The following is a 27,187-nucleotide window of genomic DNA, read 5'->3' on the forward strand; positions in this document are numbered from 1 at the left end:
CCAAAGAAGCACAATAGAAGTCCTAAACTTTAGAAGTTCGGTTTCTGAAACAGGACTACATATGTTTAACTGTTCTATGTTTGTATCTCTGAAGTAAAATTTAGAGCTGTGCTCTGGGAATGTTCAGACTGACATGCTGTAAATATATCTGATAAGAAGCTGAATACTGGCAAATACACAGCAATAACGAGGCCATTGAATGCCACCTTCTGAAAGGACACTATCAAGTACTACCCCTCCTGCTTTCTAACTCCGCCTTCATCTCCTTTCAAAATAAAACTGTTTCTGTCATCTTTACACTCCATGGCTTGAAAACTGTTGTTTTATGTGTAGTTTTCAAGTTGACATGTATGTATCATATTCATATTACCGCATGTGGACATGAAACATGATTTCCAGCATTTGTAATTGTACTGTTAAAAATAAGCCGGCATCAATGGTGTCAGTGCAGTTCTCAGACTAAAAAGCCTAACTCTGTTATTTATTGTCTTTTTTGCCCTACAGTAGAAAAAAGTATTGTAGGATTTTGACAAAACAGTGGCTTAAAAATAGTTGGTAACTAATTTTTTGTTTTAAAATCCAGTCTGTTCGGAAGGCACCCTAGGAAAATACTAAAATGGAATTTGGAGCATGTTTACTTGATAATGTCCTTTTTAAAATTCTTTCATGATTGTGCCTTTTATATATATTCTGAATAATGGCTTTTTCTCCAGTGCAGTTGATTATTCAGAAAACATTAAGGTCAGTATCTTCCAAAGGGCTTCATGTTTTTGGGTGCCCAACAAGAAACAGACTATAAAAGGACTCATTTTTCAGAAAAACGAGTGCTATCTTTGCTGTTTGGGTCACCAGAATTACTAGTCATTCCTGGAAAAAATTACCTACTAGTTCTTTGGCGTTCTTTTGTTTGCAGATAACCCTACTAGTTAGTGTTTTTACCTGCTGGTCAGGCTGGATCATTGCCAGTTGACAGTGAAAGAAAATAGGAAAGCTTATGTGCTAGATACATAGTTTTTATTTTTTTAATATCATGAGCTATAAAACTTATGGCTTTACATCTATTTAAAATTCATATATGAGCAAAGTAAATTTTCATGGACTGGCACTTCATTTGGTAGGTGGAAGTAGCTGATCTCTGCTTGATGGACGACAGTTCCTCTTAAGAGGACTGGAGTTGAGGGGCAGAGATCTGCACCTCACAGCTGCATGGGTCGAAACTCCTTAGGTGTCTGGTGCCTCCATTTTAATATGTGTATGTACTCATTCAAGAGTGCATGTCCTCTTGATCTGGAGGGTGCTTTTACAATAAAGGCTATGTTTTATCTGGCAGTCATTGACTCAGTGGACCTTTTGTTGCCAAAGAAGGAAGAAGCAGGTCTCTCTTAAAAATATCTCTAAAGAATGATCAGTGGCACATTGCAAAAAGTTGGTCTTTTCCACATGCTGACCTTTGGGGAGAAGAGTAGAGTCTGTGTTGGTACTCTAAACTGCTACGGGGTTCTGAGAACTTCCTGCACTCGTTCTGTTTAAACATTGAATTCCGTATTTTTTTGCTGAACAAATTTCTGGTTGTTGACTGGGTTACTGCCTTTAATTCTTTAAGTGGATTTTATGTTCGGTTTATTTATTTATATTGGAATTTCTTCTTTGAGCACTGACACTTTTCCTACAGAGGTATGGCTCTCATGGGTTCTTTATATGCTGAACATCAGTAATTGTAATGGTGATAATATATCTTCTGTAAGGCTGTGGTTTCCTTAAAAATATAGTGCTACTTTAGTCTGGATTATAATTCGGGTATTTTTGAAGATGGGTCATGCCAGAACACAATGACAAAAGATGTATTTGGTATCATTGAAGAGCTAAGCTTATTTCCCTAGTAACAAACGTGAAAGAGCATCCAGAACTCTGAAGAATGCTTCAAAGGAATCGCCTCGTAGCGTGCTCGATCGAACATGAGATGTGTTATGGAGTGCTAAGGAATAAATGACCCTTGAATTTTTAAATTTAAAATAATTTCAGTGTAGAAGGTCATGAATGTAGAATTATGAATGAATTCTGAACAGCCTGTTGTAGATGAATAGGTTTTTTTCCCTGAAAACAATAAAAAAGATGTGAAATTTTTCTATATTGAGCATACATGCATAACTGATCCAGATTGCATGTTCTCCATATGACTGGAGCTTAAGGGAAATAGACAGCATTTATCTGTAGGTCCTTGTGACTGCTGTCATGTGTGATCTTTTTTTACGTATGCATTGAAGAATGACACTGGCAGAATATAGTGCAGGGCAGCCACTTTGCTTAAGCCCATAAGGATCTTTTTCATGGTTCATAAGAAATGTTTTGGTTTAAAAGGATTTGATGGATTAAAGGTGACAATGGCAAATTTTTTTTTAATCCCCCATAACCATTTTGATCATGTTTAAATGTTGGTCCTTTTATATGAAAGAATAAGGTGAAATAAACTCAATATTTTGTCACTGGTATATGAGATAATGTGTTTTAAATGTGATCTGTATAGGTTGATATTTTAGATGGAAGTCTTTAAGTAAAGTCCTTTTAGGGGAAATTCTTTGCTGTAAGGAGAAGTTAGGAAGCGTACTGTAAACGTAGAAGTACTCAGTCCTATGTGTAATTTTGTTTGTTATGGAGAAGTAAAGTTCTTTTGTCTTAACATTGCTCGCTTCACAGGATTTCTTGCAGCGGTGCTTGCGCTAAGTTTTGACTTCTGCCCCCTTTTTTTTTAAAACAGCATGGAAACACACTATTCTGTATGTCTTTCAGTTTTAAAGCTCATGAAAGATAAACAGATGAGGCAACGTTTTTCATCAAATTTGTGCGCGTCTCATTCTACTTTTTATTTTAAAATATTTTGCAAATTAAATTTATTTAGAAAAATTCTTGGCTTCACTTGTTTCGTTTTTGTTTTTAACTGGGGTCGCTTTTTTGCCGTTTCTTGCTGCTCGAGGCGGAAGCGGCGGCCCGGCGGCCCAGCGCCGAGCCGGGGGCCGCCGAGCCGGGGGCCGCCGAGCCGGGGGCCGCCGAGCCGGGGGCCGCCGAGCCGGGGGCCGCCGAGCCGGGGGCCGCCGAGCCGGGGGCCGCCGAGCCGGGGGCCGCCGAGCCGGGGGCCGCCGAGCCGGGGGCCGCCGAGCCGGGGGCCGCCTCCCCGCGCGGCTCCGCGACGGGACGCCTCACGCACGCTGGGCGGGGCCGCTGCCTCCCGCCGCCGCGCGGTGGCGCCTCTCTCCTGCCCCGGCGAGGTCGGGCCGTTTAAATAAAACGCCCAGCGCTAATTGGCGGAGAAGCGAGGGGGCGGGGCGGGGCGGGGCGGGCCCGCGCGGGGATTGGCGGGGGCGCCGGGTTTGAACGGGCGGGCGGAGGCGCGGCGGTTGGTGCGGTGACGGAGCGCCCGGCTGTGAGGAGAGCTGGAGCCGGTCCCGCTCCGGGGTTCTGCCCCGGGCATGGCCGCGGGTTTCTTCCCCGCAGCGGCGGTGTGGGAGCTGAGCTCCGCCGCTAGCCCTAGGCGGCGGCGCTGGGCCGCGCGGGGGGGCGAGGAGGACGCGGACGAAGAACCCGCCGTGCTGGTTCTGAGCCACTTCTCTCGGCCGCCGTTCCTCAGCTTCGGCAGCCTGCGTGTCGGCGCCTCCCGCACGCGCCTCCTGGGCATCGACAACCCCAACGTGGAGGACGCCGAGGTGGTCGTCGACCGATTCCCGGCTTCTGCTAGGGGCTTCAGTGTTGAGCGTCGCCGCTTTTCTGTGCAGGTACCGGGGGGGGCGGGGGGCGTAACGGGGGCCATGAAGCTGGGGCAGGGAGCGGGGGCGGGTGGGTGCCTATGAGTGCGTGACACGCGAGGGGACCCCGAGGCGTGCCCCGCGGGCAGGGGTGCCGGGCTGTTCCGAGGGCTGGAGGCGAAGCGGGGCCGGGCCGCTCCCCGCCTGAGCCGCTCTCTCTTCGGCGGCAGATAAAGACCCTCCGCCGGCGTGAGGAGTCTTACCGGTTTGCAGCGTAATCCTCCCCCGGGAGAAGTCACGCGTCACCTGGCCGCGTAGAACTAGGCTTTTGGGTAGCCGGTACCCCGAAGGCTGCACCCCGCTGTGGGTGGTGTTTGTGGGTGCTGTGTTCGTGCCTCGCGGTTCGCGTTAAAGGGGAAGAGCTGGAGCCGCGGATGGCGGGGTTAGACCTCTCGGGGGCTGCCATAGGCTGCGTAGGCAGTACATCCTGGCTCAGCAGAGGTGGTTGTTTTGGGGTTTTTTGCGGTAAGGCGCAAAAAAAATAATTGTTCTCTGGGAACGTGGCTTTAAAGACAGAGACAGAAGAATAAGAGGTGTTTAAAAAGTGACCTCTCAAAAAGCTGGAGGACATCTGTTTAGTTTAGGAAAAAGGCTGAGGGAGCTTGTTGTGAAGAGGATACTAATCCACTGCACGTTAATTAATAATACAATAAAGAGCAAAGCAGGCTTAATCTAGGAATAAATCTTGACGATTCCCAAGGAAATATAAACTGTGGTTAATCCAATCAGTGCTGATTTTTAAAAGGACAGTTTAGACAAACATGTATCTGTGGTCATCTAGAATCTCCAGAGTCTTTGTGAGAGAGGAAGAAACTCTCTGGAGATCTCTTGCAACGACGTGCTTATAGAAACAGGCTGGACTCTCGCTGTGACGTATTTAAGTGGCAACTTCCTATAGTAATTAATGAATACTAACTGTTGTTGACCAGCTTTACTGTATAAACACATATTGAATTACTTTGTATGTTTTCATTAAATGCATCTGCCCGAGGAGGTGGAACTCCTAATTCAAATAATCAAGAGATCAGCCGTTTTCACACTCTCTTTCATTTTTGTCTGAGGTACAACCGTTCTTTGGTCTGTTAGTATTCATATCGGCAGAGCACTGAAATGATTTGGTAGAGGTCACTCTGCATGGCCATCTTTACATAGAACATACATAGCTCCACCACTTCCTTGTTTATTTGCAGTGTCTTCATTTTTATTTAATGAACTTGCATGTCAAATCTCATCTTTGCAGGTCATTCGACTAAAAAATTTGACACTTGTATTTACATTCAGCTAAGGTCCTAAAAATTAACCTCTGATTCTTAGTCCAAATATAATTATCTCAAAATTACTTTAGAGGACTTATTTGGTTAATATATGCAAAAAATTATGTAATTTCTTCTACGTACCTTTGCTCAAATCTTGTCCTTTCTACTGTGTAATATTTATATGTGTTCTTGCTTTCCATTATAGTTTCATTAGGAGGTATATGCCCTTTTAATAAGACAACATTTTTGATAGAGGTTGCTTAAATTTACACGTCAGAGGGGAAAATTGACATTTAAACATTTAACAATTGTTTATCATTTCATATTGTCGGAATGTATGTTACTTCTGTATACTGTTTCTCTTTTGATTTGATTACTCTATCTTTGACATTACCTAAGTGTACCTAAGTGCTAGATTTTAAACATTTCTTTTTCTCCAATAGTCAGGACAAAGGATCTTTGTTTCTATAACATGGACACCATTAGAAGAAGGAAAAGTCCGAGAACTGGTAACTTTTGTTATTAATGGCATTGTAAAGCATCAAGCTGTGCTCCTGGGTGTGGCTGAGCAGCCTCTGAAGAAGAAGGTAAATATGTGTTTATTATGTGTCTTAATTCTATTACTTTGGCACAGCTGACACAGATATTGTTTTTATTAGTAGAAAATTCAATGAAGGAGAATTAAAAATTGATAAAAGATGCTGTCTGTGGGAATGCTCATTGTCTTCAAAATTTTTCAGCTGGATTGGAAAGTAGATAGATACTGGTGCATTACAGTTACAGAATAAAACTAAAACATGACCAAAAAAAGCTGTTTTCAAGCCTGGAAATAACTTGTGGTGAATTTTGGACTAGATGTTCTTTTCATAGTATTTTTAGACTTTGAATGAATACACTAGTAATGTTCATACTTACACAGAAAAATATGTAGAAAGTCACCATACTAACTTTTATTTATGGTTCTTTTTTCAGAAGAGTCTTTGGGATACTATAAAAAAGAAAAACACTTCAGAAACATCTGCTTCAATAAAAGTTAAAAAAAGTAATTTGAAAATTAAAAATGTTAATAAAACTTTTCAAGTTTCCCAGAAGGTGGACAGAATTAGAAGCCCACTTGAGCCATGTGAAAATCAGAACACAATGCAAAAGAGTATATCCCCAGGAAATGACTCTCTCATTGGCTCCGAAAATAAATTGCCTATATCTCCTATTGCACCAATGCTAGAGGAACATCGTAATGCTGTTTGCACACCACTTTCAATGAGAAGATCTACTACATTCTCAGATATTGCTGCCACTGTAAATGAGGAGTTACTGCCTGAAATAGACAGCTGTAATGTCAAGAAATTTGTTGATGAGCACAATGAATTAAAATCTGAAAGTGCATACAGTTCTACTGGATTAGCACAACTGCCAATTTCAAACAATGAAGTAATTCTTAATTGTACGCTCTCACCAGTTTGCACTCCAGAACACTCAGCATCTGTGCCTGTTTTAAGTACAAGGAGAATTTTAAGTCCAGATTCTTTTGTAAATGACAGTTATCAAGTGGATATAGCTATAATAGAGCAGCCTGTTCCAATTCTGTCACCTGATCAATTTGTGAAAGACAGCTTGTCAGATAAGCAATCAAAGACTCCCAAACTTGAGACGGCTTTAATATCATCTACTACAGAGACTTATATTGTGAAGAAATTCCTACCCTCAAAATGGAAAAGAAATGGAGACACAGAGACAAAAACACCTGTTCATATAGAACACAACTTAAATGAAGTCTTTGAGATGCATAATGTAGAATCACAGGTACTTCATTATGACAAACCCAGAGAAAATCACTTCAATTTTCCTTGTACAGAGGAACTTCAGACTTGCAATTCTTCTCAGAGAGACCAACCGAAAAAGCATCCAGTTCTTTCTGCCACTGTCATCAAAAATAAGCCTGAAGCTGCTGAAGAAAAAAGAATGGAAACCCTCCAGCCAAAATCTAAAAAATGCCTTAGTAAAGCAATAATGGGATGTGCTAATATGGTGCCAGTACATACAAAAGCAGAAATATCTAAACGCCTTCCAGTTATAGGTTCCATTTCAGCTGAAAATAAGTGTCACAATGACAAAGCAAATTCATCTCCTACTGGATCAACTTCTTTGTGTCGTAAGAGGAAAAGTGAAATATATGTAGGAAATAGTAGAGTTACAGCCCCAGTGTACGTGGAAGAAGTGGAAAGAAAAAGAACTCTAATGTCTAATGTGGACAATAAAATGCATGCTACTATGAGACCATCAGCCTTCAAACCTGCAAACCAAGAGAGAGTAGGGCAGAGAAAGAAAGCTGGTGAGCAGTAGTATTTCCTTCATTTATCACTTTCTGAAAGATGCCTTTGATTATTAAATTTGTATAGCAAGCTGAACTGTCTAGCAACAGTTAGGAATATTTCATATCTCTGAAATGTGGGCCTTTGCAATTTGTTAGATATTATCTGCATTTTAAAAATTTGAAAACTAAGTCAGAGTTTTGGTTACATAATTGGCTTCAAATTTACTTTATGCTTTTGTAAACCTTGTTAACGACAGTAACAGGAAAAGTGTCCGGCAGTTAGCGAGCAGAGCCCCTGTTATGTAATTTGAATTTACTAGAAACTTACTTGCTGCATGAGCTTTCTGTCATATATATACTTACCATTGTGAATATTTGACTCATTGCTGTTGTCATGTGTTTTCAAATATGTAGTTCCCAAGTCTCATTCACGCTGCCTGCTTTTTACTGTCTGTAATTAGCCTGTTGTCAGCCTTGTGTACATCTTTCTGCCTTTATAGTTTGCCAATTCTTTGTTGCTTGAAGATAAGAAGAAGTTGGCTTCTTGTATTTCAATGTATTTTGGGTTTTCTAAATGTTCTGTTCCCAAATATGCTCTGGAATAGAAAAAGAATGAGGGTCTGTGACTGAAAGAAGCACTTAATTTGCAGAATCTTCATGCAGTCTCTGCAGTATAACTAACAGGAAAAATTCATCATGGCTTTCGGATCAAAATAATATATGCTGCTTTCTTCAGTTCAAATGATCTGTTCTGTGATCTAGATTTGATTTGGGGCTTTCAGTAACGCACTTCGATTTCGGGCTTTATTAAGATAGTCTACATAAAAACGTAACACACTAACAGTGTTAGTGTGCAGCAGGAAAAGCTGTGTTATCTACCAGGTTATTTCTATTCAACCATTAGGGTAAGGATAGATGGGTTGGACAAGGAAGTCTTCTGTGAGCCCAAAATGACTTTGGAGTCTCTTAATCCTAGTTGTAAGACACAAAAATGATGACGGCTTTGAGTTATGTTCTTCATGACAATTTTTCTTGAGAAATAGAACCTGTTGGGGTTTTTTTTATTGCATAGGCATTGTCTCTAGGCTTCACAAACAAAATTCATATTTCACTACTAAAAGTTAACTTTGAAATGTCCGTCATTAATTTAATCCATTTGAGATCCAACTTTATTAAAAATTATCAGAATTATTTAAAATTTATTAGAAGTGCATGAGAGATTGGAATGACTTCTTCACTTCTCTAGAAGTGAATGTTCTATGAAAAACACTACTTCTGTTAAGCAGGAGAGTGCAACCTGGAATTTATGATCTCTTTTTTTGTTTCTGAAGTACCATCTTGTCAGGGGGTGTCAGGCTGCAACGATAGTCCATCTGCAACAGCATACTTTTTTAATCCTTCATTTGATGTCAAAATGATGTAACAAAACGATTGTGCTAAAAGTGTGTATTTTTTACATGTTGAGGGTTCAGAAAGCCTAAATCTGCATTTTTCCCTTGTGTTTTATTTAAGTCCTTCTACTGCTGTGTGGTGGATAATACTTAGTTTAGGCATCAAGGCACTAGCTAATAACACAAGTCAGGCTGCTCTGAAATGAGTATCAATGTAGTATTCAATCTAACTGGGAAGAGGTGAGTCAAGCCCTAAAAGTCATACCTCTTACCCCAGCTGCTTATAGAATACACACTTTCACATGTTCTAATGAATGTTTTTATGAATTAGCTTAGTGTTTCTAGGCATATGATAATGAATAAGTACATTTCCGTAATGTATGGAAGAACTGTGAAATACAATAGCACTTACTTTGAACTATTTTTCCCTTTTAATCGTAGTCAAACTGGTTTGCTTAACTTTTTCCATCAACAGGAGATTACTGGTATTTTGTATGGGTTCATGGGGAATTACTCTAGTTCTGTGCTTTATAAGTGATATAAACCTTAATACATTAACTTTCACTGACATACTTGTTCATATTTGTGTGTTAATGCTTGTAGGTTCTTCACTTCAGAAAGCATCTAAAACTAACAGAATTAGTAAACCTATCCCTGGATTGGCTCAGTCTCGCCTGACGTTTGTGAAACCACTGAAAACAGGTAGGCAAATTTCTGATACTTCATAAAACAGTATACACTGAACTGAACATCACAATTGCTGTACTGGTAGTGATTGGTAAGACCCAACTGGTTAGAGTTGAGATGAAATAGAATATTGTACCTACAACGAATCAATATTTGGTAGAAAAATATACGTAACCTATCATGTTCCGTTTTGACTACTCATAAGAAAATTGGTTGCAACACATGGCAAGCTGAAGGTAAATGTTACTTTCCTCTGGTTTTGCCTGTAAGTGTAAAAGCTACATTACAGATATGTTCCCAGCTGACTGACTGGTTATCAGTGAAATGCCTCTTCCATATCTGATAACATTTTAATACAACAACAGAATACCTAAGAACAGAAAACTTCTTACCAAAAAGATACTGATTTTGCAGAGCTAATACTAATCAACTAATACTAAGTTGATCTGATCAGAAAAATGCATCTATAAAATGGTTCTTCCTGGATGTAATCCAGCTCAACTTGGTTTTGCCCCAAGATGTGCATTGCAAACGGCCTGGATTCTAGAAATTTTGTCTTGTCTTTGTTCCAGTGCTTTAATAACTTAATCCATGTTTTGTGGCTGAAGTTTATTTAATGGTGGCTGATCTGTAAGTCACTGAAAATTCTAACAATCTGCTTTTTTCTGCTATAGTGCTAAATGGAGTGTCAAACATTAATCCTTTCCACAATGAAATGTATATCGGTTATCAAGAACTACAAACTTACTTTTTTTTTTTTAAAGTCATCCCTAGGCACCCCATGCCTTTTGCTGCTAAAAATATGTTTTATGATGAACGTTGGAAGGAGAAGCAGCAACGAGGTTTCACCTGGTGGTTAAATTTTGTACTTACCCCTGATGACTTCAGTGTAAAAACAAACACCTCACAAGGTAAAAGTACAAGAATTTTCACATTGTCTCTCAATGTTCTTAAACATTATATAATGTACTTTATTAATATCAATGAATAATAGTACTAGCTTAACACCACTCCCAATTTGTCACTTTGGTTTGTGAAACATTAAGCTCTTAGGTAAGAGTAGGTTTTTCTGTATCACCTGTGTTTCCCATTTTAGGTGTTGACTTAATACTGTGATAATCATAAACTGAATATTTGGTAATGTGTTTCAGTGGCAGTTATGCTAGAAAATAATGGAATATGCTAAACCAAAAGCAGTTCTCACATTGGAGACAGTGCTGTCCATCCCAGCAGAATTTTATAACCATCTAACCCTTTTCAGGGTCATATTTTTCCCTTGTGATAAGTGTGGATGGCACACTTGCTCACACCAGGCACAGCATACCACGCGCCTGAATGGGCGTGCTCTGCAACAAGAAATACACACTGGAATGCGTGGCTGCGGCACTCCTCAGTAGGTGTTGAGTGGGGAATCCCCACCTGCTGAAAAACATAGCTGTCACTTTACTAAAATGATGGTAACATACTTCTTCCTCTATCTTTAGCTTCAACCTAAAAAATTGAAGATGGTACGCTTGATCTTAAAACTGAATTCCTAGCACTGCTCACTTATGAAATAAGCATTGTTATATTAAATATTTGACTAATACACATGTAGTTGACAATATATGTTTAGTGCAGCAGCTGGTAAGCTCCCTGAGGGATAAAATCATTAGTCAGAAGGAAAGTAACAAAATGTGAACTTAGAGAGGAAAAAAATAAATGAGGTGGGCAAAGCTACCTTATTTGAGATGTAAACGCATAGTTTTTGTATGTGTTTAAACAGTAAATGCAGCTGCCCTTGTCTTGGGCGAAGAGAACCATCATAAAACCAGTGTTCCTAAAGCACCAACGAAAGATGAAGCATCTCTAAAAGCTTATACGGCTCATCGTAAGCTGAATAAGTTACGACGTGATGCTTGCCGTTTGTTTACATCTGAAACAATGGTTAAAGCTACTAAGAAGCTGGAAGTTGAGATTGAAACTAGACGTTTGCTAGTTCGTAAAGACAGACACCTCTGGAAAGATGTCGGTAAGAATACTAAAACTTTGCATCCTCTCTTTTCTTGTAAATAGAAAAAGGATTATTCACACACTAAGTTGATTTAATCTAAAATTGGTTGATAGAAATTTTTGCTGTAATATGAAGTGTTCGCTGGATGTAATATTACAAGATGCTCTCTTGCAGGAGAAAGGCAGAAAGTTCTTAACTGGCTTTTATCTTACAACCCTTTGTGGCTGCGTATAGGTCTGGAGGTAAGTGCAGATTTCATGGTCTATAATCAAAGTTTAAAGGACATCTAGCATTTTTTTTTTTTTAGCAGGCGATGTTTCGGGTTTCCTTGTATTTTCTGTTTTACTAATTCATGTAGGTTCAATTCAGTTATAGCATGTTTACATCTCTTTTAAATTATTACAACAGACTTCCTTTAAAAAAGTGCTTACCTTACTAAAAAGGAAAATATTTAATCAAGGAAAGTGGAAGTTAACTCCCTGACCAATAACACAAAAGCAGTTTCCTGTCAGTTTCACTCTTTACTAAACTGGAGAAAAATGTGGTTGTCTTAAGGAAGTTCCTGATTGGTTCTTCAGATGCAGATGATCATGCATGTTCTGAAATGAGACTGGATCTTCTGAAATTTCCTTTGGTTTTATCCTTCAGTGACTGATTTGAAAAACTGGTTGATTTTTAGAGACTAATGACTTCAGAATTTCAGTAATGTACGTTATTAAAAAAAACCTCATAGTATTTAAGGTAATTTTTAACGGTTCTGCTTTTTTCCCCTCCTTTCATATTAGACTGTTTATGGAGAACTGATAGCTTTGGAGAGTAATAGTGATGTTATGGGTTTAGCAATATTTATACTTAATCGCTTGCTTTGGAACCCTGACATTGCAGCTGAATACAGACATCCCACTGTGCCTCACCTTTACCGAGAAGGTAACTACTACTTCCAAAAATAGGTTATTTTTAGCACTTAATTTTTGAACTATCACTTAATGGGTTCTATCTTTTTAGGTCACGAAGAAGCTTTGTCAAAATTCACACTGAAAAAATTGCTGTTGTTAGTTTGCTTTCTGGATTGTGCCAAACGGTCCAGAATGATTGACCATGACCCTTGCCTCTTTTGTAAGGATGCAGAGTTCAAGGTAAGAGAGCTGTGATTTGGTGTCTCCCTCCAATATCGTCCTAAGACTCAACGTAGAAATTTTTTTTTTTATCTATGTACTTTTCTTTAACAAGTCTTGGCTGTTCAGCCTTTTGCATGAACATTCTCAACACATCATCTCATGGTCATGTAAAGGAATTCCCAAGAAAATTTTGAGGTGTTGGTCCTGTAGGAAGGACTCCATTATCTTGTGTTATCTGGCTTCCCTCTCTAAAGCTAAGCTTCTGCGTTATTTTTAAATATCACTCTAGCATACTGCAGCTGATCTTAAACTGTAAGTCAGTTTGATGGGCTTTTCTGTTTGTTTTTTTTCTGTTATTTTGCTGTGATAAGAGACTACGCAACATCTGTCATACAAAGGCTTTGATTAACAAATATGTTCAAATAAAAATCACTTTTCTTGGGTTTGTACTATGTAGACAGACTGAGAAAAAAGTACTCCTGGATTTGGTGGTGCTTTTAGTGACATGGTAGTGAGGTACGATGAAAACTAAAGCTGCGTGAACTGCCTAAAAATAAATTTTTTAAAAAAATTATCATTTTAAGTATTAGGCAAGGAAATATGGAATGCAATTTGGGGGACAAGGGATGAAAATTGTATTCTGCTTGACAAATATTGCAGTGTTAAGATTATCTTCCTCTTTTTTTTTTTTTTTTTTTTTTTTTTTTTTTTTTTCCTCCAGGCTAGCAAAGACCTTCTGCTTGCATTTTCTCGGGATTTCCTGAGTGGTGAAGGTGACCTTTCCCGCCATCTTGGTTTCTTAGGATTACCTGTCAGTCATATTCAAACTCCACTTGATGAATTTGATTTTGCTGTAACAAATCTGGCTGTGGACTTACAATGTGGCATTCGTCTTGTGTGCGTTGATACAAAATTATTTTGAACTATTTATTTTCTTTTATATAATACTTAATATGAGCGCAGCTAAGGCATTAAACTGTGAAATTCCCTTTGTTAGGAGAACAATGGAACTTCTCACCAAAAACTGGAATCTTTCAGAACAACTGAGAGTTCCTGCAATAAGTCGTCTACAGAAGATGCATAATGTTGACATTGTTCTTAATGTCCTTAAAGAGCGAGGAATTCACTTGAAAGATGAAAGTGGTAAGGCCTAGAAATCAGGGTTATTCCAAGTGCATCGGAGGACTACTGCACACTTTAATTCCTTGTTTTATTTGATAGGTGCTTCAATTGACTCCAGGGATATTGTGGATAGACACAGAGAACGAACGTTAGCACTCCTGTGGAAAATTGTGTTTGCCTTCCAGGTACTATTCAATTATTTATTTTGTTTGTTTGTTACTAGTTACAAATGAGTGATAATAAAACCCCCAGTCTTTCAGGAGTATTTGTTGTCTGTGAAAGCCTCTACTAATCAAATTTTAGACTGTGAAATGATCCGCTTTGTATGTTCAAAGTGCCATGCAAACTTTACCTAAATCTGCTAACTGTTCCCTAACGATACAGTTTAGATAACATTTTATCTATACTTTTTCTTATACACACTCATACAAGTTTTTGGAAAAAAAACTTAACTTTTGAGTTTATGCTATATGCCAACAGAATTGATAATTAAAAGTAAAATAACGTTGGTTTCAAAATGCTGGTAAGCTCTTAGTAACTGAAAAGCACATTTTGAGGTTATGCTGATAGACAATTATAGCATAAGCTCTGAAGCTATAGCACTTCTACTTTTTTCCATTTGTCTGAAACAGTCAATTTGAAGAAATATTCTTGAAATAAGAATGAAGGTTTCGTAGGCATTACTTCAATGGCATTTCAAAGCTACTGGAAAAAATTGGTAGAGAAAGCAAAAATAGTTTTCTTAAGACTGTTTTAAGAGTTAACTCGAGTCGGATAGTCTTTTGAAAATACGTATCCAGCTGACAAATCCAGTTGGAAGGAACATAAAGTATGAAAGGTAAAAAGTTGGGGTGGAATTTCACCAAAGCAAGAATTTCAAAGACTATAGCCACAGAACTATCAGAAAGCCAGAAGAACATAATAAAAATCAAATGTAACTGTTTTCTTACTTAACTAGTGTTACAGTATTGAGTAGTTACCCTCTTCCAGTTAGTTCTCCTGTACGCATGTGTCACAGCTGCATTGCTTTTGATTAAAGAAGTAATTTCAGTGAGCGGTGGCTTTACCCAAGCCCTGTGGATATGCTACTTGTTCTCCAAAACTTCTCACACCATCACAACACCAGCTCACGTCCTCTCAGAATCCCTTAAATGAGGAGGAGTGGTACAGGGACTCAGTAGAAATGCAGGCAAGACTCTGAAATTCTTGTTTCCTCTGAAAGTATGGTGAAATTACACAGGCTGTTTCAGGGAATTTCCTATTTCCCCCAACTGTTAACCAATGAAGTAACTGACACAGAACAGTGGGAATGTGGGTTTAGGTTCTTTTATCTGAAGCAGTTGGTAGCAGACGCTGCCATCTATGCTGGCAAGCCCAGGTTATCCACTACTGATTCAGTGTGGTAGGTACTGCTAAGTAGTGAGAGTAGTTTCTCCTTAAAATGCCATATCTAAAGCCTCTGCATCCAGCTGCTATAAAGTATGTCATGTCAGACTGTTGGTGACATAAATAAAATCTTTTTTTCTTTCTTTCTTCTCAATAGGTGGATGTTTTTCTTAATGTGGAACAGTTAAAAGAAGAAATTGAGTTTTTAAAGACTGCACATAAAAGAAAAACACAATTGGGTGCTCTCAAGACTTTTCCAAATCATTGTAGAGTACAAGAAGATAATAGTAGTAACTCCTCACCTCAAAGTTACAATGAAAATGTGAAGCTGCTGATGGCATGGGTTAATGCTGTTTGTGGATTTTACAATATCAAGGTAAATAGTTTTGTGTACATTTCAGCAAATACATCCTTTGCTGTCATAAGAAGTCTTATTCTTTATAGAGCAGAATTTTTCAAACTATCAAATATGTAGTAGCAGCCAATGGTAATTAGTTTTAAATATCCGTCTGGAATTTGTTTAATCTGATTTGAAATAACCGTCTTCCTGTGAGTTTAGCTGCAGCTCTCCTTTTAAACAAATTTGATCAAAAGGATCTCCCCTTCCAGTTAGTCTTATGCATAAAAGTGCCTTTTAAAAATAGAACATTTTTGCTGGAATATGGGTTTGAGGTTTTTTTAATGAGCATTCATCCTAAAAGTATTTGTGCATAAAATTTTCACCATTTATAGGAACTATGAGAATTAAACTAATGTTTGGGGTAAGGAGGATTCTTCTCCTCAAAGAGACGTTTGTTTAGAAGGGACATGTTGTTTGTTCCTTCCAAGAAGAGAAGCCCTGTTCAGAGACTTGTCTCTGGTCAGAATACAGTCACACCTGCTATTTTTTCTGAAGGGCAAGATAGAGCACTTAAGACTGATGCAAGTTCAGAGCTTATTTCTGCACTGAATACCTAGTGTAAAGGTATCTGTAGAAGTTTCTTGGGAATCATTCTGTAGAAAGATTCCTTTCTTTTTGGTTTCTTAAATGTTTTCCTTGGAGACTCATTGTATAGTGATTCACACATCTTTGTTTCTGGTTTCTCACAGATGTATGTCACTGTACAGTGAATGCTCAAAGGAAGCACTAGTTTCATAAATTTTTTTTGTTCAAAAAAAAAATTTGCACTTGGTCTCTTTCAAAGGTACAAGATAAATTCTATATCCAGTTTATACCAATTAACTAGTAACAAAAATTCAAGGAGCTTGTATCTTACTGTATTTTGTTTAACAGGTGGAAAATTTCACAGTGTGTTTCTCAGATGGTAGAGTATTATGTCATTTGGTTCATCATTATCATCCATGTTATGTGCCTTTGGAAGCTGTGTGCCAACGTACAACTCAAACAGTAGAATGCTCAAGAACTCATACAGTGGGACTAAACTCTTCCTCCTCATCCTCTTCAGAGTCTGATACTTCTCTAAATGTTATGGAGGGAATGTTTGACCAAAGTGAGTTATTTGATGCACAGAAATTCATGTTAATCTATTTCTTCTATGCACAATGTGATTTGACAAACACTTTCTCTTTGCAAATCTGTAACTGCCTCAGTCCTATACAAGGAACTCTTGGACAACGAAAGGAAAAACTTCCAGCTGATCAATGCTGCAGTTTCTGACCTTGGTGGAATACCAGCAATGATTCATCACTCAGACATGTCAAATACAATTCCTGATGAGAAGGTAAGATGCCTTTAGTGTTGATGTAAACACATTCTGCTCTCCTGTAAGCATGTCCTGCTCTTCCGTATAGCCCTTAACTTGCTGTGTTCTGTGTTTACATAGGTTGTTATTACCTACGTATCATTTCTGTGTTCACGGCTTCTAGATCTTCGGCAAGAAACTCGAGCTGCTCGATTAATTCAGTCTGCTTGGAGGAATTACAGGCTGAAAAGGGAACTGAAACTTTCTCAGGTACTCTTTGTCTGTGCAATATTCATAGTTTCTACTTTGAGAAATACTAAATAAAGAATATAAATTCACTGTTTGGAGTATACAGGTTTATTAGAATAATATTGGCATTAAAATTGAGTACCATTTTTATTATCAAAATATACATCCTTCTTTGTGTAATCTACTAAAAAACACTTCTGTTTAAGACTATTCTGAAATAACTACATTTGTTTAAAGGCTACTTTCTTTCTTTTATGTTCTGATTAGAGCATGCCACCCTTTAAGCCCTTTTCCCAATATTTCAAATATAAAATAGTTGCACTGCTTCCTTAAAACAAAAAAGCAGTAGTTAATTTTTAATTCCTATTAATGTCTACAAGATGAAAAGAGTAATTAAACTTCTGCATGGATTTAATATTTTTGTTCAGGAGCTAAACTTCACCAGTGTTTTGAGTTGAGTCGCATGACTTCTGGTATTTTGTTTCTTGCTTTTCTGGTAGTTATACCAGATCTTGTGATGGTTTTAAAGCTATGACACCATTATGTTTGAGAAATGCCACCACTGTGTCTAACTGAGATATATTATTGGATGTTGGATCATTGTTCAACTGAAATATTCTAAGAATCTGTGGTGTAGAAGGGGGAAGAGGTTATATTTATGTAGGGTTTTTTTCATCAACAAGCCTAATTTTTATGAAATTGCTTTAGACAGTTATTCTAATACATCAAAAAATTGAGTGAAAATTCCAATCCTAACTGTTCAGTGGAAATTCACTCTTTGTAGGAAAGAGACAGAGCTGCTCGGATAATTCAAAAATCTGCAATAAACTTCTTGTCTCGTCGATGCATCCTGAAGAAAGTGAATGCAGCAATTTTCATCCAGAAGCACTGGAGAAGATACTTAGCCAGGATGATTTTTTTAAAGCTGAAAAAGACAAAACTAGAAGAAGCCAGAAGTAAATCTTCCACAGTCATTCAGGTAATACAATCTAAAGTGAGATTACAGAGCAAGGAAACCCTCTGAAACATCTAAGAAAAAGGCTTGCTCAGGGTCATTTGTTCTGCTTGCAGCAACGGATGTCTTCATGAAAATGTAATACTTCCCCACCCACCCCTTTGGAGAAGTTTTGGTAACTTTCTCTCTTCAGAGAGAAATGATAATGTGCTAGTAAATCAACAATTAGTGAATATTTTGGTATATCACAAACATTAAAACACTGGGCCTTAAACCAGTCAGTGTAAGGACTGATTAGATTCTGTTGGCTTGCCTCTTTGCAGCTGCCGAACATTACTGAAGAAGCTTTAAAAAAAAAAAAAAAAATTACTCTCTTAGTGTTATGACACCTGTGGTGGGCACGTTCAGAATGGCAGACATTAGTTACCAATTGGTAGTTGGGCAGCTAATTCAGTTTCTCAAGATACTTTCCTCACTATTACCCAAAGCTAAGTATTACATTCTTAAGACTTTTTTTTGAATGGAGATTAAAGAATCACAGATTTATCAAATAGCTTAAAAGGGAATCTTTTGTTGCCAGGGCAAATTTAGCTTTTTCCCAGAATTTAAAATGGTTAAAAAAGCAATGATTCAATCATTTGCGCCTTTTTTTCTTCTTTTTTTTAAATGTAGATATATGGGCTTATCTTCCTAAGGAAGTAGGATCAAAGAAATCTTTAAAAAGTCTGAGGTTGGTAGTTTCCAAATTAGGCTTAACTCGAGATACCATGAAGAAAATACTAAATTTTCTGCTTTTTCCTGCAGGCTTATTGGAGGAGATACTCTGCTAGGAAAAGATATTTACAGCTAAGATACTATGTTATCTTTGTACAAGCAAGGATAAGGATGGTGAAGTCTGTTGCTGCATATAAACGAATTGTTTGGGCTACTGTTACAATTCAGAGTCATCTGCGTGCATCTAAGTTGGCAAAAAAAGACCGGCAAAGATATGGAATCTTAAAGTCTTCAGCACTTACTATTCAGTCTGCATTCAGAAGATGGAGAAAATACAAAAATCAACAGAAAACTAAAGCAACTTTAGTGCTTCAGACTTATTTCCGAAAATGGCAATCTTCAAAACTGGCTGAAAGAAAGAGGGCTGCCCTTGTCATACAGTCTTGGTATAGGATGCACAGAAATCTGAAGCAGTATCTACGTATTAAGCAAAGTGTTATAAAGATTCAGGCTTGGTACAGGTGTCAGCTGGCTAGATGTATTTACCAGGAACACAGGGCAAAAATAGTGACAATTCAGCAGTATTACAGAGCTTATAAACTAGGAAAAATTGAAAGAGAGTACTATTTGCAAAAGCGTGCAGCAGTGATAGTTCTCCAAGCTGCTTTCAGAGGCATGAAGGCACGTAAACTATACAGGCAAACAAAAGCAGTTTGTGTTGTTCAATCACTGTGGAGAATGAAAAAAGAGAAACTAAGATTTCTACGATTAAAAAAATCTGTTACTACATTGCAGTCACATGTGAGAAAATACCAACAAGTTAAAAGATACAAAGAGATTAAAAATGCTGCTTCTGTAATTCAAACTTGGTATAGGGCACATGTCACTTCTAAAAAAGCAGCTGCTTCTTTCCAGAAGATGCGTCTGGCTGCTATTGTCCTACAGTCTGCCTGCAGAGGAATGGAAGCTAGGAAAAAGGCTCGCATATTGAAATCTGTGATAAAAATTCAGGCAAGTTACCGTGCTTATATTGTCCGGAAGAGATTTAAAAACCTGAAAGATGCAACAGTGAAGATTCAAGCTTTTGTAAAGATGAGGCAAGCACGTAAGCATTATTGTGGATTAAGGGAGGCAACACTTTATGTCCAGCAAAGGTATCGGTCTCATAGATGTGCTCGTCAACTTAAAGAAGATTATAGGAAATTGAAGGGAGCTTGCATAAGAATTCAAGCTGTAGTTCGAGGCTATCTTGTCAGGAAACGAATACAAAGGTGGAGGGAGACTGCAGTATTTCTCCAGGCATGCTACAGAATGAGAAGGGACAGGCAACGTTATTTAAGCATCTATAGTGCTGCTGTTGTCATTCAAAAACATTATCGTGCATATGAAAAGCAACTGTGTCAGAGGCAGGAGTTCTTACAAGTTAAAAAAGCAGCTGTGTGCTTACAGGCAGCCTACAGGGGTTATAAAGCACGCAAAAAGCTTAAACTTGAATATAGAGCTGCTATTAAAATTCAGACTGCTTTTAGAGCTCATGCTGCAAGAATGAAATATAAGGCAATGGTTCAGGCCTCCATTGTGATTCAGAGGTGGTACAGAACTTATAAGACTGGTAACAGGCAAAGACTCAAGTTCTTAATGACAAGAGCAGCAGTGCTTTCTTTACAAGCAGCTTTTCGCAGCTGGAAGGTGCGAAAGCAGATTCAAAGACAGCGTGTTGCTGCTACTAAGATACAGTCTGCCTTCAGAAAATTTGTGGCTCTGAAAAAATTCAGACTTATGAACCATGCTGTGCTAACTATCCAAAAGCATTACAGAGCCAGTGTTCTAGGCCAGAAACAACGGCAAGAATATGTTCAGCTGCGTAACTCTGTGGTGCGTCTTCAGGCAATATGGAGGGGGAAAACTGAGAGAAAAACAATTCAAAAGAAACATGATCTTGCAACAATTATTCAGTCTTGTTACCGAATGCATGTAAATCAACTAAAATATAAGAAACTAAGACAAGCCACTCTAGTGATTCAGAAATACTTCAGAGCTTACTGTATGAAAAAAACACAACGTGTAATTTATCTAAAAACAAAGGCAGCTGTGTTAGTCTTGCAGTCTGCTTACCGTGGGATGACTGTGAGGAAACAACTGAGCAAACTAAACAAAGCTGCTACAACTATACAAGCTGCCTTCAAATCTTACCTGATCAAAAAGGACTATGAAAGACTTAGATCTGCAGCTACAGTAGTTCAAAGGCGTTATCGTGCAATTATTCATGCTAAACATCAAAAGCAGAAATATTTGTCTTTAAAAAAAGCTACAGTCAAAATGCAGGCAATTTATAGAGGTGTAAGAGTTAGACGACGAATTCACTGTATGCATCAAGCAGCTATTTGTATCCAAGCCACATTTAAGATGCACTGCATGAACATAAAATACCGGGCAATGAGAATGGCAGCAATTATAATTCAAAGACAATATAGAGCATTTTGTTTAGGCAAAGTACAACGTAAAAAGTACTTGGAGCTAAAGAAGTCTATCACTGTCCTTCAGGCTGCCTGTAGAGGCATGAAGGTCCGACAAGACTTAAAAACTATGCATCAGTCAGCAGCAATAATACAGTCTTATTATCGAATGCACAAACAACAGAGGGATTTCAGAAAATTGTTGCTGGCAACTAGGCGGATTCAGCAGTGGTTCCGTGCTTGTAAGGAGCGAGATAAACAAGTTCACAACTATATGATAATGAAAAGCGCTGCACTTCGTATCCAGGCTGCATTCCGTGGAATGAAAACAAGAAGACTTATAAGAACTATGAGTGAATCAGCTGAGCTTATTCAAAGAAGATTTAGAACTTTTCTCAAAAGAAAACACTTTCTTTCTATTAAGACAGCTGCTATTGTAATTCAGAGAAAATACAGAGCAACAAAACTAGCAAAAATTCAACATCAAAAGTATCTCTCTTTCCTTGATGCTGCTGTTACCATACAGTCTGTCTATAGAGGCTTTGTGGTAAGAAAAAAAATACGGCAGATGCATCAAGCTGCTACAGTTATTCAAGCAACGTTAAGAATGTGTAAAATTTACATCTCTTATCAAGCTGTCAGGCTTGCTTCAGTAATCATACAGCAACGTTATCGTGCTTACAGGGAAGGGAAGCGTGTGAGAGCAATATACTTAAAACTGTACAATTCTGTCTTAGTTCTTCAGGCTGCCTATAGAGGAATGAAAACAAGATGCTTCTTGAAGAAAAGACATGAGGCAGCACTTGTAATACAGAGAAACTACCGAATGTATAGGCAGTACTGCCATTACAGAAAAGTTCGGTGGGCAACCCAGCTAATGCAGAAGAGATACAGAGCCATTCACCTGAAGAAAATTGCAGTACAGCGTTACTCTTCATTAAAGAAAGAAACAACTTGTATTCAGAAGGCTTTTCAAGACACACGAGCAAAAAAACATCGAGAAATGCACTGTGCTGCTATTGTTGTTCAGAAAAATTTTAAAGCTTTTAGAGAACGTCAAAGATATCTCTCTCTTAAAGCAGCTACTCTTGTCTTTCAGAGAAGGTACAGAGCTTTGATTCTGTCAAGACAGCATACTTCAGAGTATCTTTCTCTTCGCAGAGTAACTATTCATATACAGGCTGTGTACAGAGGTATCAGAGTGCGGAAGAGTATTGAACATATGCATTTAGCTGCTAGTACAATACAGTCAGCCTACAAAATGCACAGGAATAGAAGGTCCTATCAAAATATGAGAATTGCAGCTATTTTTATACAGAACTACTATCGATCCTATGTTAAAGGAAAGAATCAACAAAAGAAATATCTGACAATGAAGAATTCTGCTCTTGTTATTCAAGCATCATATAGAGGCATGAAGGAACGACAGAAACTGAAAATCATGCATGTTTCAGCAATTGTAATACAGTCTAGTTATCGCATGTACGTACAACATAGATATTACAAACAGTTGTGCTGGGCTGTCAGAGTTATACAGCAAAGGTTCAGAGCCAAAATGGCAAAAGAAGCTGACATGGAAAACTACGCAAAAATAAAAAAGGCTGTCATTTGCCTTCAATCCTCTTTTTGTGCTAAAAAGGCTAGGCAGTTGTATAAAACCAATGTTGCTGCACAGTGCATACAATCATTCTTACAGATGCATGTAGAGAGAAGGCATTTTCTTGAAAAGAAAGCAGCAGCAATAATGATCCAGTCTATGTTCCGATGCCAAAGAATAAGGACTCGCTATAAATTGATTCAGAGTTCAGCAGTTGCTATTCAGAGGTGGTACAGAGCATGTCACAGGGCTCGTTTACAGAAAGCAGAGTATTCCGCTCAAAGACAAGCGGTAGTAATTATTCAGTCTGCCTTTCGTGGTATGAAAGCAAGAAAAATAGCAAGACGCATACGAGCTGCAAGAAAGATTCAGTCTTTTCTTCAGATGGCTGTGCAGCGTAGAAGATTTATTCAACTTAGAACAGCAGCTATTACATTACAAGCCTATTACTTAATGCATAAGACTAAATTACAGTACACAAGCTATAAAAAAGCAGCAGTTGCCTTACAACGATGCTACCGATCCCACTTGACTATGAAATACCAAAGAACGACTTACTTACGAACCCGGAGGAACATTATCATTGTGCAGGCTAGAGTCAGAGGATTCATTGAAAAGAAGAGGTTTCACAAAATTAAGGAAAGCACAATAAAAATTCAGGTACTTTTGAATGTATAGTAGTGGGGTTTGGGTGTGCATTTTTTCTTTTGTGGGTTTTTTTAAGATTACTGCTCTTGCAAACAACAGTTTAAAGCTATATGTTAAAGTAGACTCAATTTCTGAAGTATACTATGTGGCAGGTGTATAAAGCTTGCTATTACAGTGCACAGAAATGAGTCTCAGTTCAGCTGTTTTGCATTTCCTTGCTGAGGTACTCATCTTAAAAAGTAACACTCCCTTTTTCTTGTTTATCTACTAGAATTTTACTACGTCAAATGAGTTCTGATACTTGTGTGTGTTTATGTGGTTCTTTTAAGAATATTTTTGTCCTAACTGGCTTTCACCTATATAAATATTAGTAGCTTAATGAATGTTTTCTTTGATTGGAATATGCATGAAAGCTGTTGTTCAGGTTTTGGCTGGGAAGGAGTTAATTTTCTTCCTAGTAGCTGGTACAGTGCTGTGTTTTGGATTTAGGATGAGAATAACGTTGATAACACACTGATGTTTTAGTTGTTGCTAAGCAGTGCTTATACTGAGTCAAGGACTCTTCAGCTTCTCATACTCTGCCAGCAAGGAGGTGTACGAGAGCTGGGAGGGGGCACAGCCAGGACAGCTGACCCAAACTGGCCAAAGGGGTATTTCGTACCATGTGACGTCATGCTCAGTATATAAATGGGGGGGGGGGGGTGGCCAGGGGACAGGGATCGCTGCTCAGGGACCGACTGGGTGTCACTCAGTGAGTGGTTGCATCACCTCTCGGTTTGTTCCCTGACCTGCCCCCCCCAGGCATGCGCGCATGCGTGTGCGCTCTCTCTCCCCCCTCCCCCCCCCCCTTACAATTTGTTGTTCTTATTATTTTATTATTTCAAGTATTAAACTGTTCTTATCGCAACCCACAAGTTTCCTTACTTTTGCCCTTCCGATTCTCTCCCCCATCCCACCGGAGGGGGAGAGGGTGAGCGAGTGGCTGTGCAGTGCTTAGTTGCTGACTGGGGTTAAACCACAACAGCTGTCTTTGATGTGTTGAAATGAGTGGGCACTGGTACTGGCTATAAAGTGAAGTAAATGGCTGCATTCTTTAAGACTCATTTAGGAAGGTGTGGGTAAATTAATCATGTTAGTTCTTTTAGATTTATTAAATGGCCCTAGTCTAACGAGTGCCTAGCTAATGTTTTGAAGAGGAATGTAAGAAGAGAAATTGCATTCTTATTGTACGTTTCAGTTGGTACCTTGAGTGGCGCCACATGAAACTTAGTGTGAAACTATCTGGGATTTCTTAGAGGTACTCTAGGAAATATTTAGTCTGATGTATTTTCCTTCTATCATTGATGTAATAAAAGTGTGGTCAGCAAGAAGTAATGAGAATTGTTTTTCATCTCCATGTAGCAAGCTAAATATCCATCCAGTGTGAGTTCAAAGAAGCTTAGAACACTAGTTACTCTGAACTGCTGCTTCAATTTTGTTTTTTGAGGATGAGGGAGGAAGGTATCTTTCCTTCTTATTTATATTAATTATGATTTGTATGTAGTGGGACTACACTTTTTTAATTTCCTTTTCTTCTGGGAAAAGCTTTAAGTGACTTCCTGTGGTGGCCTTAGGGTAAAATAACTAAGGGAAGGGGTTTCTCTTCAGGGTATTATTGGAATGAAAGGATGGGTTTTTTTCCCCCCCAAATCAGGGGAAAAAGGGAAATAAATAATCTCTCATAATAATTTCTTAGGTTGCTATTACTATCTTGTTGGAGATCACATGTTCTACTTAACAGATAAGAAAACAGGTGTGCCTTCCTCACCTCCATTTTTTGGGGGGGAAGCAGCAGCTTCTTAGTTATTTTCTGAATGTTTAATTTATATATCCTGAACAATGTAAGTATGCTTACTTTGCTTAAAAGGTAGGAAAAAAGAATTAATTGGGAAATTAGAAATATATTTACTTACATTGTTGTTTTTCTAACAAGCCAGCGAGTACAGCTGTACTTAAAAATATGCAAATATCTCCCCAGTCAATACCATGCAAGTGGTGGAATATTCCAAGATTATATCTTTTTCTTTTAAGGCATTTTTCCGTGGATTTATTCAGAGACAGAAATACCTTCAGTGCAAGTTTTCTGCTCTATTAATACAGCAGCACTACAGAGCCCATCAGATGCGAAATATTGAACAACAAAGATACCATCAAATGAAAAGAGCTGCCATTAGAATTCAGGTAATCCTAGAAGGTGGTTTTTGGGTTTTTGGGGGGGTTTTTTAATCTTTCTTGTATTTGTTTCTTCATGACATAATTATTTTTACAGACATTAAAGAGAGTGGTGTTTGTGATATTTCCCGGAATGCATTTCACTTGCTTTAGAAAACATTTTCTAGATGTGAGAAATTAAATATTTGTAGTTCTGTAGAGATAGGAATCCTAAAAGCCTTTCATGCTAACATGACTTTTTTTGCTTTTAATTTTGTTTGTTCCATTAAACAAACAAACAAAAAAATCGAGTTTTGAATTTTTTTTCTTTTTATGTATTTAATAGGCATTGTATAGAGGATATAAAGCCAGGCAGTGGGTTAACAAAATGAGAGCAGCACAAGTAATTCAAGCCTGGTTTCGAGGCTGCAGAGCACAAAAGGAATATGCATCTGTCGTAAAAGCTATACGTGTTATTCAGAGTCACTTCAAAACAAAACAGCAGCGGACCCGGTAATACTAAATTTTATATAAATTTCTGTACTTCTCAAAGCTTTTATTATATAATTATTTAGTACTGCTTTGCCCTCTGGCAAATACCTATCGATTCTCAGGCTCTGATCCTGCAGCATGTATATAACATGCATGAACATAACCCTGTTGTGCAAAAGAATAATCCCACCTGCATCAAGATTTTTCTTATGTTTAAATATTTTTCTGGACTGGAAGCTACCTCACAAACTTAAATTTTGCCTATTGGGGATCTAGAAAGAGTAGGCCTTGATCTTTTTTTCTCTTTTTCTTTCACTTATCTTTTTTTACAGGAAGGATGTTCTGGATATTGTTAAAATTCCAGTATAAAACTAATAGGATGAAAAGCTATTTTGTTATAATGCATAATGGAATAGTTAAACTAGTTTGTGTTTATTTTGCTGTGAGACAGTTTTACACTAAATGCTCTACTAGATCAGCCTGATAGCTCATCTCATTAAGAAGATGCTGTTTAGGGATAGTACATTAACCTGACCACTTTCTAAGGTCCTTCCTCAGCATCCATGCTTGTTAGATTATGGATGCTAGAACTTACACCCTTGCCTATTCCCTTTATTATCCTTTTATGGACCTGTTGTATGTCAATTTGTCTAATGCCTTTTAAACGGCTGTTTCCCTCCCCAGCCTCCTTTGGCAGCAAGTTCTGGAAGTACCTACTGTGAGAAAACAGAAAGTATCTTCTATTTTAAACTAGTCTTTCTGTCAACATTGCTGTCTATCCCCTTTTTCTAGTGTTCTAAGATTTGGTTGATAACAGCTCTGCTTTCACAATATCTATCTCAATAATTTTGTAAACCTTCACTGTTTTCTTACTTTAAAAATGCAAGTGTTCTCAACTTTTGGAAAAAAACTAAAATGCGTTTTCATGTTAGGTTTTTGAAAATGAAGTTCTGTGCACTTACCATTCAAAGAAGATGGAGAGCAACCCTTACTGCACGGATGATTCAACATCAGTTTCTGGCAACTAAGAATGCTGCAGTTAAGATTCAGTTGGCATATAGACGGTACAGGGCTAGAAGACTTTTAAGAAAGGTATGTTTTCACTTGCACTCTGCTATGTCATGGTTGTATTAAAAGTTT

General features: G+C 38.2%; 1 protein-coding gene across 1 annotated transcript in view; it reads left to right on the forward strand.

The window, feature by feature from the left end:
• The first annotated feature begins 3,464 nt into the window (after positions 1 to 3,464).
• The window catches only part of ASPM (assembly factor for spindle microtubules), a 31,065-nt gene continuing 7,342 nt past the window's right edge, over positions 3,465 to 27,187 (forward strand). Inside the window, exons 1-21 of the mRNA XM_076337996.1 lie at positions 3,465 to 3,767; positions 5,497 to 5,640; positions 6,026 to 7,385; positions 9,362 to 9,460; positions 10,210 to 10,356; positions 11,211 to 11,456; positions 11,613 to 11,680; positions 12,224 to 12,365; positions 12,444 to 12,574; positions 13,278 to 13,453; positions 13,554 to 13,699; positions 13,778 to 13,863; positions 15,222 to 15,440; positions 16,338 to 16,554; positions 16,640 to 16,785; positions 16,888 to 17,016; positions 17,780 to 17,974; positions 18,755 to 23,377; positions 25,436 to 25,585; positions 25,902 to 26,068; positions 26,980 to 27,139. Of these exons, the coding sequence (XP_076194111.1) occupies positions 3,465 to 3,767; positions 5,497 to 5,640; positions 6,026 to 7,385; positions 9,362 to 9,460; positions 10,210 to 10,356; positions 11,211 to 11,456; positions 11,613 to 11,680; positions 12,224 to 12,365; positions 12,444 to 12,574; positions 13,278 to 13,453; positions 13,554 to 13,699; positions 13,778 to 13,863; positions 15,222 to 15,440; positions 16,338 to 16,554; positions 16,640 to 16,785; positions 16,888 to 17,016; positions 17,780 to 17,974; positions 18,755 to 23,377; positions 25,436 to 25,585; positions 25,902 to 26,068; positions 26,980 to 27,139 (9,054 nt within the window). The remainder of the gene's footprint in view (positions 3,768 to 5,496; positions 5,641 to 6,025; positions 7,386 to 9,361; positions 9,461 to 10,209; positions 10,357 to 11,210; positions 11,457 to 11,612; positions 11,681 to 12,223; positions 12,366 to 12,443; positions 12,575 to 13,277; positions 13,454 to 13,553; positions 13,700 to 13,777; positions 13,864 to 15,221; positions 15,441 to 16,337; positions 16,555 to 16,639; positions 16,786 to 16,887; positions 17,017 to 17,779; positions 17,975 to 18,754; positions 23,378 to 25,435; positions 25,586 to 25,901; positions 26,069 to 26,979; positions 27,140 to 27,187) is intronic.

This window comes from Aptenodytes patagonicus, chromosome 5 (genome assembly GCF_965638725.1).
Source record: "Aptenodytes patagonicus chromosome 5, bAptPat1.pri.cur, whole genome shotgun sequence".
Classification (NCBI taxonomy): Eukaryota; Metazoa; Chordata; class Aves; order Sphenisciformes; family Spheniscidae; genus Aptenodytes; species Aptenodytes patagonicus.